Here is a 20,314-nt window from a genome sequence, read left to right on the forward strand (position 1 = left end):
AAAATCTATTTTTAATGATCCATTGATACTTTTTCAATTGTGACCTTAGATTAATTTTTTTTACCAATGCGCGAATCTATGAATGAAGCTTGATTTATTAATGAAGAAGCTTGTGAACTTTTTAATAAGACTTACTTCCCCTGAAGTTTTTCATTGAAATTTTTTTGAAAAATCTGTTTGCATATATAATTTTCAAAATTAGATGGTTCACTTTCGGAAAAGAAAAAATTAGCCGTTGCATCAGAACTTTGAATGATCTAAAATATCATGATGTCCGATTTTCATGTTCTCTTCTGGTTTCTGATATCTAAACGGGACGGACGGACGGACAGACAGACGGACATACAGGCCACACAAAACTAATAGCGTCTTTTCCCCTTTCAGGGGCCGCTAAAAATGTTCACAATTTTTTTTTCTGAAAATGTTTTGTGAACTCCGATGACGAACTTGCCAAAGAAATTTGTCATTTGTAGGTTTTCATATTTGTGAGAACCAGAAGTCTGCAGGATTGACTGAACATATACTCTTAAGTAATAAAATATCACCATCTTTCTTTAAATTACTTACAATGAGAAGGCTATGATGTTTTATCAATATGAGCGGACAGTACAGTAGCCTTAAGGTATTGTTTCAACAAAAGCAGCCACTTGTGCATTATGTTCACTCTGCTAAACAGTACTTAAACATGGTTTTAAATGATTCTGTCAACTGTGTTCGTGAACATTGGAATGTCTTTTAGTAAATGTACCGATACATACAAACTACTAGATTTCTTTGTCACACAAAATATTTGTGTATATTTATATTTATATATATACGGGGGAGGGGAGGAGGGGCCTATCAACATATTCTTGGACCCGGGCCCACGGGTAGCTTGCTACGCTACTGACTTAGCACCTGTTTTTATGCCACTAGGAAGTATAAAGAACGGGCTTAACCAGGGTCGGATTTAGGTAGCTGGAGGCCCTCTGGGACAAAGTAGCAGCTGCGGCCCCTAATATTATTTCCCGAAAAAAAAAATATTACCAAAAAAATAAAATCATTTCAATGTATTTATTTGTCAATATCAGACACAATAGAATGTAAACTATATGACCGCGTTAACCAATGAAACCTTTCGACCTTTTGTTTCCACGAAAAGCAGTTCGCTGAATTGTTAAAAATTCTCTTTTGTGTGTGGGGGGGGGGGGAGTGCTCGCTTACGGAGACCCTGGGGCAAAAGCCCCTCCTGCCTTCCCTAAAATCCAGCCTTGGGCTTAACTCCTGCCTCCAATTAATCTTTAGTGTATTTGTCTGAAACTCATTTTGCTGCCTATGACATGTGACATGTCATATGTTGTCGTTTCGTATTGCCCTATCCTTTTTCCCAAAATGCTGACTTCTAAATGTCAACTGTGTTCAACAAATATGCATCACTCAGAGTGTGTACTGACGTCTCTCTCTCTCTCTCTCTCGTGTTTACATACCGTTGAGTCACCATGCTTTGACAGAAATAAACACGCCTATAAGTAATACTGCATAGGAAACCCATTTAGTGGATCTGTATGTCAGATCTTAACTGACTCTGTCTGGGTGGAATACTTGACACGTTATTTCTCCCACTTCCCATTCTTGGTACAAGTTGACATTTTGCACAATTATTCATTGTCGATGAGAACACACGAAAAGAAAGAAGCAATAATAATAACCAAAGAATCAATTAATCGTAATTAATGATTAATGATTTTGTTTAATATAGAAAATGCTCTAAGCTAAGGGGAGATAACACTTGAGTACTGAATTATGAAGTTTGCTTAAAATTGTACACTTTTATTGTTATAAGTATTTGAATAGCTCAGTGGCTAACAGTCGGACTTCCATTATGGAGGTTCGAGACCTCGAATTCAAATTTTGCCTTTTTTTCTCTTTCTTAATTGTTTTTGAAAAGGCAGCATGGAAACCCTCCCCAATAAAACCCCCTCCCACCCCAACTGGTTCCCAAAAGCGTACTGAGCGTGCTAGTAACTTGAAAGTTGCGCTGACCAAAAACAATGAAAAAATATTTCCAATCCTCTCGCCGAAGAGAAAACTTTGGTGCTGCTGCAAAACGGATAATAATGAGCCCAGACAAATAGACCCTGAATTGGAAGTCAGCTATTTATAAAAGATATTAACAAAGCCCTTTATATCTTTACCAAAAAGTGCTTAAGTAAGTTATTTATTGCCGGTCACCAAAACATGTAAGTAAAAGCTGTGACTTTCTAGCCACTTGCAATCTTCAGACATTAATACCATATCTTTCAGTACTATAAATGAATTACTAGCAAAGGTAATTAACTAATTCTATTAGGTAACATTTATGTTGGCAGAGGCCGATGATTTGAAAATATAAATTAGTAATCCGTATTTAAATATTCATAGTAATAAAGCATTTGTTTTATGGGGTTTAACGTTAATTTGACAGTAGTTTATAGCTTTTTGACTTTCTGAGACGTTATGGCCCGGTTTAACCAACACAAAGGCTAACTGCTTTTGCTAGCAGGGCCGGCTATAGGTAATTGGGGGCCATAGGCGAAGTGAATAGGGTGGCCCCAAATGAAATTTAAGAAAAACAACTAAAAATCACTAACATTCCTGTTTCTAGATCTAAATCCAACAAGTGAAATTTATATAGCGTCGATAGCATTAATGTTCTTCATGGACGATTTATGATCTCTAGACTAGAAATAACGTTTTGACATTTCACAAAAATGGAAGAAACATCGGTCTTCTAACATCTGTAGTCTAACAAGTAGATCTAAACAATGGTCTTCTAACATCTGTAGTCTAACAAGAAGATCTAAACAAAGGTCTTCTAACATCTGTAGTCTAACAAGTAGATCTAAACAAAGGTCTTCTAACATATGTAGTCTAACAAGTAGATCTAAACAAAGGTCTTCTAACATCTGTAGTCTAACAAGTAGATCTAAACAAAGGTCTTCTAACATATGTAGTCTAACAAGTAGATCTAAACAAAGGTCTTCTAACATATGTAGTCTAACAAGTAGATCTAAACAAAGGTCTTCTAACATATGTAGTCTAACAAGTAGATCTAAACAATGGTCTTCTAACATCTGTAGTCTAACAAGTAGATCTAAACAAAGGTCTTCTAACATATGTAGTCTAACAAGTAGATCTAAACAATGGTCTTCTAACATATGTAGTCTAACAAGTAGATCTAAACAAAGGTCTTCTAACATATGTAGTCTAACAAGTAGATCTAAACAATGGTCTTCTAACATATGTAGTCTAACAAGTAGATCTAAACAAAGGTCTTCTAACATAGGTAGTCTAACAAGTAGATCTAAACAAAGGTCTTCTAACATCTGTCGTCTAACAAGTAGATCTAAACAAAGGTCTTCTAACATCTGAAGTCTAACAAGTAGATCTAAACAAAGGTCTTCTAACATATATAGTCTAACAAGTAGATCTAAACAAAGGTCTTCTAACATATGTAGTCTAACAAGTAGATCTAAACAAAGGTCTTCTAACATATGTAGTCTAACAAGTAGATCTAAACAAAGGTCTTCTAACATATGTAGTCTAACAAGTAGATCTAAACAATGGTCTTCTAACATCTGTAGTCTAACAAGTAGATCTAAACAAAGGTCTTCTAACATATGTAGTCTAACAAGTAGATCTAAACAATGGTCTTCTAACATATGTAGTCTAACAAGTAGATCTAAACAAAGGTCTTCTAACATATGTAGTCTAACAAGTAGATCTAAACAATGGTCTTCTAACATATGTAGTCTAACAAGTAGATCTAAACAAAGGTCTTCTAACATAGGTAGTCTAACAAGTAGATCTAAACAAAGGTCTTCTAACATCTGTCGTCTAACAAGTAGATCTAAACAAAGGTCTTCTAACATCTGAAGTCTAACAAGTAGATCTAAACAAAGGTCTTCTAACATATATAGTCTAACAAGTAGATATAAACAATGGTCTTCTAACATATGTAGTCTAACAAGTAGATCTAAACAAAGGTCTTCTAACATCTGTCGTCTAACAAGTAGATCTAAACAAAGGTCTTCTAACATAGGTAGTCTAACAAGTAGATCTAAACAAAGGTCTTCTAACATAGGTAGTCTAACAAGTAGATCTAAACAAAGGTCTTCTAACAAGTAGATGTAGGCTTTAGTGAAAGACCTTGAACTACAGTCTTGACTTAGAGCTAGGCTATTAGACAAAACATCATAGAGCTTTGCTATGTGACTTAGAGCTAGGCTAGTAGACAAAACATCATAGAGCTCTGCTATGTGACTTAGAGCTAGGCTAGTAGACAAAGCATCATAGAGCTCTGCTATGTGACTTAGAGCTAGGCTAGTAGACAAAACATCATAGAGCTCTGCTATGTGACTTAGAGCTAGGCTAGTAGACAAAGCATCATAAAGCTCTGCTATGTGACTTAGAGCTAGGCTAGTAGACAAAACATCATAGAGCTCTGCTATGTGACTTAGAGCTAGGCTAGTAGACAAAGCATCATAGAGCTCTGCTATGTGACTTAGAGCTAGGCTAGTAGACAAAACATCATAGAGCTCTGCTATGTGACTTAGAGCTAGGCTAGTAGACAAAGCATCATAAAGCTCTGCTATGTGACTTAGAGCTAGGCTAGTAGACAAAACATCATAGAGCTCTGCTATGTGACTTAGAGCTAGGCTAGAAGACAAAACATCATAGAGCTCTGCTATGTGACTTAGAGCTAGGCTAGTAGACAAAACATCATAGAGCTCTGCTATGTGACTTAGAGCTAGGCTAGTAGACAAAGCATCATAAAGCTCTGCTATGTGACTTAGAGCTAGGCTAGTAGACAAAACATCATAGAGCTCTGCTATGTGACTTAGAGCTAGGCTAGAAGACAAAACATCATAGAGCTCTGCTATGTGACTTAGAGCTAGGCTAGTAGACAAAACATCATAGAGCTCTGCTATGTGACTTAGAGCTAGGCTAGTAGACAAAGCATCATAGAGCTCTGCTATGTGACTTAGAGCTAGGCTAGTAGACAAAGCATCATAGAGCTCTGCTATGTGACTTAGAGCTAGGCTAGTAGACAAAACATCATAGAGCTCTGCTATGTGACTTAGAGCTAGGCTAGTAGACAAAGCATCATAGAGCTCTGCTATGTGACTTAGAGCTAGGCTAGTAGACAAAACATCATAGAGCTCTGCTATGTGACTTAGAGCTAGGCTAGTAGACAAAGCATCATAAAGCTCTGCTATGTGACTTAGAGCTAGGCTAGTAGACAAAACATCATAGAGCTCTGCTATGTGACTTAGAGCTAGGCTAGTAGACAAAACATCATAGAGCTCTGCTATGTGACTTAGAGCTAGGCTAGTAGACAAAACATCATAGAGCTCTGCTATGTGACTTAGAGCTAGGCTAGTAGACAAAGCATCATAAAGCTCTGCTATGCTTGAGATTTGATCCGTGTTTCGCGATTATTGTTTTCTCTGAAAAAAATATTTGTGTCCTGTGCTATTGCCTAAATGGCCTATGCCTATGACTGGCCATGTTGCAAGTATAAGCTTAGCCTTTAAGATTAACCAACTAAATACAGACATAGGAAAGTTTTATCTTTCTAGAGAGCTTAAAAAAGAGAAAGAGAAAGATAAAGAGAGAGACAGAGAGAAAAAAAGAAAAGAGAGAGAGAGAGAGAAAGATGAAGAGAGAGACAGAGAGAAAGAGAGAGAGAGAAAGATGAAGAGAGAGACAGAGAGAAAGAAAGAAAAAGAGATAGAGAGAGATGAAGAGAGAGACAGAGAAAGAAAGAAAAAAAGAGAGAGAAAGAAAGATGAAGAGAGAGACAGAGAGAAAGAAAGAAAAAGAGATAGAGAAAGATGAAGAGAGAGACAGAGAAAGAAAGAAAAAAAAGAGAGAGAAAGAAAGATGAACAGAGAGACAGGGAAAGAAAGAAAAAGAGAGGGAGAGAGAGAAAGATGAAGAGAGAGACAGAGACAAAGAAAGAAAAAGAGAGAGACAGAACGAGAATGCGAGAAAAAAAGAAAGAGAAAGAATGAAAATGAAAACTACATTTTCATGATCGGGAATCAAACTTGAATCGGGAATCAAGCTTGAACTTCTCATGCACATCTTATCTCTCGGCCACACTATTCCCTCAAAGTCTCGTGCACTTCCCTCAGAATTCAACTGACATTCACACACCAACCATGTAGTGAGCAGTTCAGTGCTGTTACTGGTGTATCTTGTTCTCTCTCAATGTGTGTAGTTTTAAAGCTTTGCTCCCTCCTAGTGCCGGATTTACGAGGGCTTCCAGGGCTTCAGTGACTTGCACATTAAAAACATTGTGTAAAATAGAAGAGATTAATGGAAATGGTATTAAATTTACAAGTAATCTATTTCTTCTTCTTTGAATCTGACATGCTTTGAGGTTTATTTTTAGTATTGTGCTTTATATTGAAACTAGATGAGGGTATGGGGCTTCTACTGCTTTGGGCCTTCACAACTCGGCCCCCACCCCCACCACCTTTTTCAAAATGAGGCATTGTTAAAGCTGACAGAAATATAAAGTAAAGTTCCCATTTCAGACCTTGTGGTCTATGGGGCAGATGATGCAAAGTGTTCTGTGGCTCACGGTTAATGTGGCCAGCACAACGACCATCCGCCTTTACTTTTCCCTAACTAACATCAAGTACCCAATAGACTCAGAGGCACCCGAAGATCCCGAAATTAAAACTCCCAGTCTTCACCGGGATTCGAACCCGGGCCCCAAGCCAAGCGCTTTACCGCTCAGCCACCGCGCCTCCTTGACATATAGGAGTCCAAATTAAATCAAGTTGAATAGCTTCCGATTGTGTTTTGTTTTTTTCCAAATTGTAAAAAAAAAAATGATCAATGCGGAACTGTGTGCTCTTCAAGGAACTACCGGTATGTGGTGTAACCATGGCGCCTATAATGAAACAAAAAAATGCCTCGGAATGCAGTGTTTCTGGTTAGCTCACAGGTTTCGTATCACCGTATTCGTATCTCAAGGAAGTATGTAGTTTCATGTTTCATAAAGTGGGTTAGTCCCGATCAATGGGAAATTCCATTTCTTGAGGAAATGGACCACCCTCAAATTTGACTTAATATACTGCAACAAATAACTAAGCAGAAAGACTATAAGTTATCTAAATAGAGACCATTCTCAAATTCTCTATACACTCGGAGAAATAAAAGCAACCATTTTTTTTTTTTTTATGTCCTGGTATGAATTTTCTTTCTACACAAGGGCGTTATACTTAAAAAGATTTCTAAGATGAACATAATGAATTATTTCCCTTGATATTGGACTTAACAAACCAGAAAATCGAAAATTTTCAAAATAAATGTTTTAAATGTTAAGGGTTTGTTACCACATCTACCGCGTCGCTCCTGTAGTTTTTGACGTTAAAAAATCAAAATATGGAGGACTTCACAGGGTGTTCAACCCCTGGACTTGCTCCCAACAGGGGGAAACTATTGAGGCTTAGATCCTGGGTATAATTAAATTACCATCCAATTAGTTGGGGCTCTGCAGACAAGAGAAATCTTGAGTTTCTTATTCTTGGCCAATGAGAGTAGTTAGGTCAAAGGTCGTAAAGACTCTGTTGAGGAAAAAGTCTAGGCTAAGACAGAAGTAAGTTTAGCGACTCTTGTGAGACTGGACAGACAAAACAATACTCTTATGGTGTGTAACACCTGAATGAGAAACAAAGCACAAAAAAAATAATTTTTTTTTTAATTATCTAAGGGGAATAGCTCTTTATTTACAACCATATCGCTCAAAAATGTAGACGTTATTTCCCTTTTTCAATATCTAACAAAATGATGAATTGACTAATTTCTTTTACATTGATTCATATTTTGTTAGGGAAATTAAATAATTGTTTAAAGTTTTAACTTGAGCCGAGAATGGGCGTCGGAGAAATAACGTGTACAATTATCCAAAGGGAGAAAACCACGCATATTTAGACATATCTCTGAATACTGAAGATTCAATTTCCCTTGTTGGTATCAGTATGAAACAAAATAATTAATTACCAGTAGTTAATTGACTAATTGTTTGTTTTATTATTCATTCATGTTTGTCTTTCGTCAAGAAATAAATGTGCAACGTTTCGACTTGATCCACAAATGAGTGTGGGAGCAATAAGAAGTTCCAAATGTTGACCAGACAGAGTTGATAGAAGCTTTGTAAACATATGTGCTGTTTACAATGACACCAAATACAAAGTGAGAATTGGTTTATTTAAAAAGCGGGATGAAGTATTATGAGATAAATGGTCTAATAGTGTGAGACACTTTTGTTTATATTGTCTGAATGGATTATGAATTCTCTTTAATTTGATGTAATAAAAGATTAAATTGTGTAGATACTAGGATGTTGTAAATTGCTTTATATTATTCCTTTTCTTTTTTAATTCTATGGTTGACAACTAGACAGACGAGTTTTTGTTTTATGATGATACTGTTTAGTCCCCTTACCGTAAGTAAAATGTGTTTGTCCATTAATTATTGAGTGTTTATTGTCTAGAGATTTTCATACATGGCGCAAAAACTATAAATAGCAACCATTCTGGTGTATCCGGTGTATAAACTAAGGAACGAGTTGATAAGCTTTGTTTGATTGTTTAAAGCTATTTCTAAATGTTGGTGCACAGATTTAGAACTGCAAAATCAAAATTGTTTTAGCTTGTTTTTTGTTTCCTTTTGAAGCACTAAATAATTTGAATATGAAAGAAGCATTAGACTTTCATTCTAGGACTTGAAACTTAAACCCAAAAACAAAACTCTACCCCTGTACTCAAGGAGATTAGATACGAAGATGAATTGCCACGAGTGGTGATGTAAATGGTGTAATAGTTCAATTCCTCTATATTGAGTTGGCAGAGGTCAAGTTTGATCAGCGTCCTTGACATTGTTAAGTTTCTGGTGAAAATCTCCACTAGTGACCGCTCCAATAAGATAGCCTCTATTGGAGGAGGATACTATCGTGACTTGTTTGTATTTCATCTGAGTCTGGGGTTATCGATAAAGCTGCTTCTATAGGTTTCTGTCGGTCAAAAGGCCTCTCACAATCCTTCTTGTCCATTGAGTTTTTTACTATTTACCCTACTCGTTACTCGCCTGAAGGAGGCCAAAATATATCACTCTATTTCAAAATACAACAGAAACAGGCAGGAAGATAAAAAATCATCCAGCATCGTCCAACATCATCCAACATTATCCAACATCATCCACCATTGCCCAACATTCTCCAACGTCATCCAATATTATCCAACATTTTCCAACAAAGAGTAAAATGGGGGTTTTAGAAAAAAAGAATGATAACCTTGGCAAACTCGTAAAGGCTGTATTTTCTTTAATAGTCTCCCTTTTATTACTGATAATGTTACAAGAACATCGAAACATGTAAAGCATTTTATCAACAAAGAAACAATGGACCCACTTTACTTATCTAACACATCAATCCAATCACTTTGGACAATGTCGTAAGTCTTTTTTTTTTTGTATACATTATTTTAAAAGCAGTTCACTGTTTCCATACAGTTTACGGTATGCATATCCGCTACTTGCATGACTAGATGCATGACGTGTAGGACGTAATCAAGTAATGTCTGTATTTTATAAGATAAAATAATGAGAGAGCAACCAGTGCATGTATATTCTTTTGTTTCTTGTCAGCTAGAACGTTGACGAAGATGCAGCAGTTTTTAATTTGCCAGGCAATTAGATGTGCTTAAATCTGTCTCTCTGCCATTTGGCAGAATACACATTTTCAATGGTGTCTTCTTTTTAAGGACGTCTCACAAACTCAGACATTCGATAACCTGGTCAACGCAGATATTACAAAACTACAGCAACCTTCTACTCACAGCCCCAGACATTCGATAACCTGGTCAACGCAAATGTTACAAAACTACAGCAACCTTCTACTCACAGCCCCAGACATTCGATAACCTGGTCAACGCAGATATTACAAAACTACAGCAACCTTCTACTCACAGCCCCAGACATTCGATAACCTGGTCAACGCAGATATTACAAAACTACAGCAACCTTCTACTCACAGCCCCAGACATTCGATAACCTGGTCAACGCAAATGTTACAAAACTACAGCAACCTTCTACTCACAGCCCCAGACATTCGATAATCTGGTCAACGCAGATGTTACAAAACTACAGCAACCTTCTACTCACAGCCCCAGACATTCGATAACCTGGTCAACGCAGATATTACAAAACTACAGCAACCTTCTACTCACAGCCCCAGACATTCGATAACCTGGTCAACGCAAATGTTACAAAACTACAGCAACCTTCTACTCACAGCCCCAGACATTCGATAATCTGGTCAACGCAGATGTTACAAAACTACAGCAACCTTCTACATATCAGAACATAACAGCACATCTTTGCATAAATTGACAGCGGAAGTAGTGGCTAGCCCAGTTGTTATCTGATTCATATTTTGTTGTAGTCCCTCATTTGACTGAAGTGATACATTCACTACAGATTTAGTGATAAAAAAAAAAAAAATCAGTTGGAAACCACTTGGTTATTTGCTTTTATTTGTATATGTGCTTCTGCGAAGCAGGACGTTTTGGCGCCGCCGTTTTGGCGCGAAGGTCGTTTTGGCGCCAGCCGTTTTGGCGACGGGACGTTTTGGCGCGATATACATTATGTACGTTTATTGTATTAATTCTTTTAAAAGAATTATTCATATCTATGTTTTGCATGAGTGTTTGTGTTACGTGTTTTCACGTACTAAATGTAAATGTGTGTTTGTTTTTCACATCATTTTCTTTAATAAACATTTTGGCTTGTATGTATGTGTGTTTGTTAAGAGGCACACTTTTATTTTCAAAAAGTTTTTTAAGATATTAGAGGTTTTTAGTTAGAAATATAATAGAATAAAATGGCGAAAGTTTTTCTTGTCTGTCTGCGTACTGGATAAAATGATTAGTGAATGGTCCAAACTACGCGAGCTTATAAAGACGTAGGGGCGAAGAGATTCAAAGAAAGGGGTAGACTTTGGGCCGCTCTCGGAATTAAAGATTAAGGATTATAAATTCGCACCTAGGGATGTCAAGTGGACTGCTAGAAACAGATTATCGTCTTACGCGTGAGAGAGGGGAGGGGTGGAGGAAAGAGTATATACAAGGAGTGAAATTTGAGCAGAAGAGAGAGGGCGGGATAGGTGTCACATGTAATGACCATTCCCAAGGAGATGATCGCCAGACGCATGACGCCAACGACCAGTGTTCGGTGCTGGTCTTGTCTTCATTTGTTTAACTCTACCTGCGTCAATGCGAGATGTGTCACCCAAATCACCCCTTCCCAATTTCTCAAAATATATCTTTTCAAAGTATCTTAGTGTCGTGAATTTGTTTCTATCTATTGTCGCCCATTGTGTTTGTTTACATTTGTGGATTCACGTTAGAGTTTGTACTTACCACATTCCGTGTCTTGATCTTTACTATGTGTGGAGTGATTGTCGTCATTCAGCGTAATAAAGCTTTAGATGTTAACATGGTTTTTGTTATATTAAAGTGTGACACTTAGCTAATTCGTATATTGCACCGATGTCAAATAAAAAACAAAATCTTTTGGAAAGAAATCCAAAAATGTCATCCAGTGCGATTAGCAGAACTCACATATAGCATGTCATTACCATTCAGGAATCTGACTTATTATAGGCCTATATTCATGAAATAAGCAAAACCTTTATAATTAAAAAATATAAAATTCGCTGAACGGTGTGAGAATTTATACTATACATACAATATTATGGTAGAGTGAAATAAACATTATTATAAAAGTTACGTGCTTATTAAATTATCGTCAAATGATATCTCGCGCCAAAACGTCCCGTCGCCAAAACGGCTCGCGCCAAAACGTCCCGTCGCCAAAACGGCGGCGCCAAAACGTCACGTACCTGTGCTTCTGGTCTACATTATATTTATTTGAATGTTTTGACAAAGCTTATATCAACTCACTCTGTCTGGTAAAAAATTTGTACACGTTATTTTTCCCCCACCCAATCTCGGATCAAGTTGAAACTAGGCACAAGTATTTCTTTTACCTGACAACACAAGAATCAATATAAAAAAAAAAAACAATTATATATACCTAGTTAATTAACGATTGGTAATTAATTATGTATGTTTTTCTAGTTTGACCAATGAGATAACATTGTTATAATTGTATCCAGCAGAATGAACTTTTAATGTATACCAGTAGGGCTGTAGTACGTACTAGTCAAATAATCGCATGTAAATAGGTCACGATATTTACAGTTCTTGAGATCTTGAGATACAAAACAGTTGACTAACCGTCACGCTCGACCAGGTGCGTGGTATGCAGAAACAGTGCTGACATCATCCCACGTGGTAGCCACTCCCTCACTCCCACCCTCCACTTCTTCACTGTACTTTTGTTGTTTTTTCCCAAGTCTTTTGTTATGTTAGTCTGTCTACCTGTCTGTCTGGTAAACGTTTGTACAAGTTATTTCTCCCACATCCGATCTAGATGAAATGTGCACAATTATTTCTTTTACCTGACAAAACATGAATTAAAAAAAAAAATAACCAATTAGTTAATTAACTGTTGGTAATAAATTACTTTGTTTGGTAATGAACAAGGGAAAGAAATTGTATTTGACTGATGTGGTGGTATAAGTTGAATCAGCCGCTTTATACCATGTAGGTCGCCGCTTCAAAGTGTGAAGCTAACAATAGATAACTATAAAATCTTCTATTTTCATAAGCGACACGCTGGCACAGTGTTTAGCGTGTTGGCTTGAGGAAGCTTGAATTCAGTTCTTTCTACTTTTGTTTTCTTCCCGCCCCCCCCCCGCATATTTATTTATTCATTTATTTATTTATTTATATACTGACCCTTTATTGTAGATCAAAAACCTAATCTGCGATTCACTGCACTTTATTAATGGAGCCCAGAGACTGGTAAACATTGGTAACTATAGTTTTGCTTTAGATTATCCTTGCCTTTTGGTAGCGCTCATGGAATTAGTAATTGTAGCTTTTGAATTTTCCTTTTGTTGAAATGGGTTGTTTAACCTCAAAACACCTCTTGCCTACGCTCATGGAATTTGGTAACTGTAGTCTGCTTAGTTGAAGAGGGGTTTCTTAACCTCAAAACACTCTTGCAGACAAGTTTTAAACTCAAAACCTTCTAGAGGATGGGTGTGTGAAATTCACACACATCTCACACACACTTTGGTTATGCTTATAGAATTTGGTGACTTTGATTTGATTAAGTTTTAAATTTATACTGAAGAGAGGGCTTTAAACCTCAAAACCCATTGGAGGGGTTGTGGGGTTAAACTCAAAACCATTTGAAAGGGGGTTGTCAGTATCACATACTTATTATTTTAGCATCTTTATTATGACTGAATGACTCCAACTGACCTCTATTGTGAATGCCTCCTCAATGTTTTGATTAGCGAGAATGACCAGTGTGAAATGAGTGTATAGAAGGAAGTAGCCCTGTACCTTGCAAGAGGAGGTCATGTTATTGACTGTACTGTACTGTTGTTGTGAAAATTGTTAAATGTTGGTTTGTTCCAATTGTAGAGGTTATTGTTTCATTGTTAGAATTAGACTATATCTTATATAATACAGACGTTACTTCAAAAATTGTTACACTATTATTGTTTAAGGGCCAGTGTCAGTGTGGCTCGAAACCCTGTATGTTAACCTTGACCCCCCCCCCCCTCAATGGATTTGACACATCAAATCGGTTGTGATTTTCTTTTCTCTATTTCTCTCGGACACTAGAGATTGGATCACAGCGCACCGAGCATGCTATTGCCTATTAGCGTGAAGAAAAGTTGCGCTCTACAAAAGTAATTAAAACAAAACCATAACGCCCCCTCCTTCACGAGGATATAGACTACTGCAGTTCGAATCCTTCTGGCATATCTCCGTACAGGAAGAAGACATTGAGAGAGATACGCTAAATCACAGGGGAATCCCCAAACTGAAGCTGATGACTGAGATCTGCTCTAAGTTTACATCTTCGTGTATGATATACTGTTTATAATCTCTAAGCAATAAACTACACTAAAGAAAGAACATGAAGAGAAAGCGATATATAGAAATGCGGAAGAGAAATAATGAAATTTATGAAAAAACAAAACACAACAATGAGAAGAAGGTAAGGAGAGACTTTACTCCATTAACAAGGTCAAGGCCACAATGATGGATGATCACTATTGACAACAAAGTACCCGGTAATACAAATGACTTACTGAAAAGAGCACAAAAAGTAATGCCTGTAAAATAGAAGTGTATCGATCATTCCACATACTGAATTGATGGCTCTATTTCTAAAAATCTCGTATAGAGAAGTGAAATGCACATGACTGTCTTGAAGTTAATGAGCAATTTATAAGGTGACGACAGTTGTGACTATTCTTCCCATTGCAAGTCTTTCTCTTTCTCTTATTGAACTTCAACACTAACTACAGCCAACACATTTAGTGAAATTATTTTTATTTGAAAATCATCTAGAGTTTCAGTGGACGCCGTAAATAGCAATCACTAAGATTGACAAAAGCGAACTCCACTTACGACTAAAGTCTTACAAAGCTATCATAAGGCCGGTGGTTTTGTGAGACCAATAAAGATCAAACTAACCTAACATCATGATATGTATGTGGGACCAATGCAAATCAGGATTCAGATGTCTCTGGGATGTAGAATTGTAGATACCGGTACATAGGATTTACTTTCTGAGTTAGAGCTAGGATATACAAAATCTCTGGACAGATCTGAATAGATAGCAGACGATGGGCTGTAGAACCACTGGGATGGATGGAAGAACGCCTAGGTAATAGAGAGGACGGACGAATGCAGCACTCTCTATTTTTTTTTTTTCATTTTCTTTTTTTTACAAAAAGTCTGGTAAAAAGTTTTATACGTTATTTCTCCCACACCTAATCTTGGATAAAGCTGAAATTTTGACACAATTATTTCTTTTACCTGACAACACAAAAATCAATAAAAAAAAACCTAAACAATTAGTTAATTAACGATTGGTAATTAATTATTTTGTTTGCTACAGGTATCTAGAATAAGGGGAAGAAACTAGTCCCTTTTATGGGTCACCGCTTTAAAGTTTGAAACAAACAATACATAACAATACAATCTTCTATTTTCATACACACCTCACTAGCAGAGTGGTTAGAATGTCGTCTTGAGTTCGGATTCAAGTAATCCGCCCCCCCCCCCCTTTTTTTCTTGTACCGGTATAGATAAAACTATTTCGGTAAAATTCACCCACAAATCCCTTTCTTCCCCCCCCCCCATCTTTTCCTGAGAAGTGAGATGATGAGAGTGTATAAAGAAAACTAAAAGCATGAAATAGCGCTAAAAAAAGGTAAAAATAGTATTAATTACACAGATTTATTATTTTTGGTCTAGATCTATTACAAACTTAATTACTTGACTGATCCAGACTAAATGGTACAACTACAATTCGTATAAACTTTGTTCGGGGAGCCTTGAAAGTGTGCATCACACCACTCCCTTGAAGTGACCATTGAGTTCATCTACACAGCGAAATAGTACCTAACTCCCTTGAAGTGACCATTGAGTTCATCTACACAGCGAAATAGTACCTAACTCAAGAAACTAGATTAGTTACTGTAGAAATAAATAAGAAATCAACAAAACAAAAAAAAACAACATAAAACACAAATGTTTTGCACCAGTTTTAATGTGAACATCAGACACATTGGTAGAGAAGAGTTCAAACCAAACAATATGTACAGAAAACTATGGCACGAGCTTGTGTTAGACTTGAGCATAACACGTCCATTAAATAGCAAGGAATTAGTTGACAGTATTATGCAACATTCATGCGTAGTAAAGTTTTGTTTTTATTTTGTTTCAATGCCTACAACAACAACAATAAGGCCTCGACATTACAGGGACTTCCATTTAAATACACAACATCGGACAGTGAGAATGAAAACTTCAATGTCGGTTTTCTCTTGTAGATTAAGTTTATATTGAGTTTCCTCCTATAGATGTAACTAAAACAAACATGGATGTCATCTTTTGAAAAGTAAACATGAAGTACCGTATCCATCATTCTGAATACGTCAAGTACTAATACTAGTAACTTATCACTTTAAAAATGTGTAAATCAAAATGTATTGGCCTATATTTTAAAAGGACCAATATATATATATATATATATATATATATATATATATATATATATATATATATATATATATATATATATATATATATATAAACTCGACAAATGTCTGAAGGGAATGAAAGTTCCTTATAAACGGATGTGGGAAGCGTGGTCGAGGGTCAGTGCGCGTGAACTTGGCTTGGCTACCTAGAAGGGGACTCGAGGTTCGACACTAGGGCAGATTTGTGTTTATTGAGCGCCTAAAGGCAGCACGGAAAACCTTCCCCCCCCTCCCCCCACTAGTCCACAAATGAGATTGGACCAAAAGCGCTCTGAGCATGCTATTAGTAGCATGAAAGTAGCGCTATATAAAAGCTATAATAATAATAATAAAAAATGGCTTCACGTGCAACAGACTTCATTCTTCTCTTTGTTTAACAAGGTTGTCATGAAACCAATGCAATAATAACATCTTTCTTTCCGTAGAGGCACCAAAATAGGGGCCCTTTAGAGCTAGATAGCTTTCAGAAAGTCTTTAACCCAAAGTCTCCTACTGGGACCATCGGTTTGGCAACCTGGTTATCCAAAGACTCATCCAATGGGTTACGTTGTTTTCTTGGCCACTAGTTCCTACATTAGCAATGTTGCGTTAATTAACAAGTACATACTGCGCTACTTGTGTGTTTATATTACACATTAACATATTATTCTAAACACCCATATCTACTACATTGGTACCGCGTATGACCAATGACATCTATAAATGGGTGTTATCTTTATATATGCCCGCACTACCCTTTCTAGACACTTTTCACCGCTGGGCTAGAAGCTCTTTATAAATGTTTACAAAATCAGGCAAATATTGCTACAGATCTATACTTTAATACTAGTGGAGATACATAGATCTACATATAAAACAAATAAAATAAAATTTCTTTTTCTTGTTGGTTTCCATAAAAAGTAAATGAAAGAAAATGTGTGTATACCAATTACTTCCCTTTTTACTATAACAGCAGGCGATAATTTGAGCTTGAAAGTGTTATTTTAAAAATCATTCACATCTGTCCAGAGCGCTTACTTTAAAAAGTGTATGAGAAGAGAAACAGAAACTTCAATAATAAATAAATAGAATTAATTCAATATACAGCAAGATACACGGAATACATTAGCATTAAGCAACAACATTGTTCATTATGCTAGAGTTCCTATATTGCCTGTAAGGAATGGGTGATGGTGTGTACCAATAACATTACGTCTCAAATACATCTATTTTTAGTCATAAAGCTGTATAGTAATATATAAATATCAAGATCTAATAAATCTTATCAGTTCTGAGAATTGTAATCCAATCCACGTTTATATAGTAGATATGCTGCCTTCCAATGAAAACGAGGTTGTCCCTTTCAATAGATTGCATGCGTTGTCAATGAATCACAAAGTTGTTATTCTTACTGTATCCTCCTCTTCATCAGCGTCCACAATCGTGGTCAAGCGCCCTTTTCCGAAAGGTACCACTTCACCATTGTCCCCGATGACCACCGAAGCCACATCGGGCAGAGACCTGGAAGATTTGACTATCATGTTATTGGACTGCAAGACACTCCGTAGGGTGCGAAAGTCCCTACGGCCATCGTGCGGGACGCTTTCAGGGCGACATTCAGAAGAGGAGGTAAATCCATTCTTGCTGCTTCCATTGACCATGGCCATCTTGGCCATCTTAACATCGTCACAAATGGGGGCTGCCATGATTTGTTGGGACATGCCCTCGAGAGAATCACTTTTCTGCCATGGGCTTTCCAAATTTTCATAATAGCCTCGGAGAGTTTGGGAATTTCCAAAAGAGTTCAGGCTGCAGCTGTTCAGTCGCTCTTGGAACATGTCGTGCATATGGAGTTTTTCTTCTGTGATTTCAAAGTTTTTGTCTGCGCTATGAACTTCAAGATTACTATTAGCATCATTTGATAAACCAAGCTTATCATAACAAGATATAACTTCTTTTTTATTATCCAAATGATCATACATAGTTTCTTTGTTATAAGCATTTTTGGATAAGCATTCTTTTCGATCAACAGAGTCTGAATTGTACGAGTTCTTTCTGTCTGAATGATCACTAAATGAATCCAAGGACAAATGTTTAGAACCACTTTCACTGTGCAGGTCTTTGCAGTTGGAGACTGTTGTGTCTGACTGAAGGCTGCTGAGAGAGCCGAGGTCAGTTTTTCTGAGATCTTCTGTTGACGTGGAGACATTGGATTCGGACATAGTTGAGCCTGAGCTGCCGCAAGAATCCCTGAACTTGTTTCTAACTATCTCCCTTGACTTGTTGGCGACACCTGTGCTGGAATTACTTTTTAAACTGATGCGAGATTCTCTGAGCCTATTAAGAGAGTTTGTTCCTGTCCCTGGAAGGATAATGGGCTGAGAAATTTTTCTGTTATTCTGCAAAGAGGTCCTGAAGATGGTGTTCCGAGTTAAAGTTCTTTCTCCGCTTTGGGGTGTGGATGCAGATGTTGCGGAGAGAACCACGTCCGTGTGGTTTAACATTTTCGTGATGTTGCCGTCCAGGTGGACGCTAAAACTGTGTCGCCTCTTGAAGTTTTGACCTGACGAGTCCGCAGAGGGGGTACACTCGGGTGGCGAGCTCAGGGGCGCCAAGCTATCCTGCGCGTATGATGGCGGAATCTCGAACATGTTGGTGGTGATGACGTCAGAAGCAAGGCTGGGCTTGCTCAACCCGTATACGTTCTCAGCCCTGACACGAAAGACGTATGCTGTGTCAGGGTCAAGGTGACGGACCTCATAACTAGTTCCCTGACAACACTTAGTGACGGTCCTCCACTGCCGGTCAACAGCAGAACTCAAGATGACCATCTCAAGAGTGTAAGCAATTATACTGTGACCAGCAGCATTGCGTGGAGTACTCCAGGAGAGTGTAATTGAATCATGAGTGACATGTGTGGCAATGGGTTTCCTGGGTTGACTGGGTTTTTCTGGAAGATAAAAAAAACTTGGATTAACAATGATATCATTTTATACTAACACATCTATGTATTCAGTGAATACTTAACATCATTACAGGGTTTGTGTAGTTCAATCAACAGCTGGGTTACTTTCTCCTTTTTCTATCTTAAGCGTCGGCCAAGATTAAATAGATCCCCTACAAGTTTTTCATTAACCCCTTATAAAGAGTATAAAGACTGGACTGGGGGACTTTAAGAATAAGTCTTGACTGAAGTTTCTAAAATGGTAACGGCCATTACTGGGTTGGGTCGTAACATGTACGTGGCGCCCAGCATTCCGATCCTAGGTCCGCTCGCGGCAGAATGCAGCGCTAACTACGGGGAATGTCTTCATATCCCCTAAACTGTAACCGCCACAATTCCGTGCAAGGACCGCCACTCGTATTGTTCTCCTTGTGGAACGTCGTGGTTGGAAACACACACCCCCTCCTCCCTGCGGTTGATATTTCGGTGCGGGTGTCGTTAATGAAAGATCTGCGATTTATATGGCTTATATTCTTTGTCTTGAAAGGCAATGGATGCGACCAGATGAGTCACTGGTTTTGGTTTAACCAATTCATGCATGTGTATGCATCTGATTCAGGGCTGGCTTTCTTTTTTCCCCTCTTGATTAAGGTCGCTTCGTTTCTTTTCCTCTCAGCGAGGATCGTCCCAGCAGGCACAGTCTGTCTCCATGCACTCCGGTCTTTGGCTATTTCTTCCCACTTACTTTCGTTGATGTCTGTGGCTCTCATGTCTCGCCTGCACACATCTCTATATGTTAGTCTTGGGCGGCCCTTGGGTCTGACTCCCTCCACAAGCTCAGCATACAAGATATCTTTCGGGATTCTACATTCTGGCATGCGGGCATCGCTAAATCTAAGTTATTCTTTGTTTCAGGGTGTTAGGTTTGAGGCTGCAATGGAGCATGTAGTTTTAAGCTCGCCCTCGGAGCCGTGACTGACACTTGATTAGTTTGAGCCTTGCATCTCCGTGTTGTAGTATTTTGGTTTACCGGGCCGTGTGGCCGAAATTGAATGTGCGTGTGTGAGGTGTTTTCATTTGTGTAATTAATAATCCATTATTTTATTATCCCATTATTTTTACATCTTCAGAATAATATTTATTTGTATTTAGTATTAAAT

At 37.6% G+C, this 20,314-nt stretch overlaps 2 protein-coding genes across 33 annotated transcripts in view; both read right to left on the reverse strand.

Moving 5' to 3' along the window:
- LOC106078342 (titin-like) overlaps window positions 1-20,314 on the reverse strand; it is a 533,611-nt gene that overhangs the window by 85,983 nt on the left and 427,314 nt on the right. The gene's annotated exons all lie outside the window — the stretch shown is intronic.
- The window catches only part of LOC106073217 (titin homolog), a 35,327-nt gene continuing 31,252 nt past the window's right edge, over window positions 16,240-20,314 (reverse strand). For all 5 annotated transcript variants that reach the window (XM_056014756.1, XM_056014755.1, XM_013233718.2 and 2 more), the window contains exon 3: window positions 16,240-19,160. In XM_056014756.1, the coding sequence (XP_055870731.1) occupies window positions 17,602-19,160 (1,559 nt within the window). In that variant the 3' untranslated portion in view covers window positions 16,240-17,601. The remainder of the gene's footprint in view (window positions 19,161-20,314) is intronic.

The sequence above is a fragment of the Biomphalaria glabrata genome, chromosome 16, assembly GCF_947242115.1.
Source record: "Biomphalaria glabrata chromosome 16, xgBioGlab47.1, whole genome shotgun sequence".
In the NCBI taxonomy this organism is placed as follows: domain Eukaryota; kingdom Metazoa; phylum Mollusca; class Gastropoda; family Planorbidae; genus Biomphalaria; species Biomphalaria glabrata.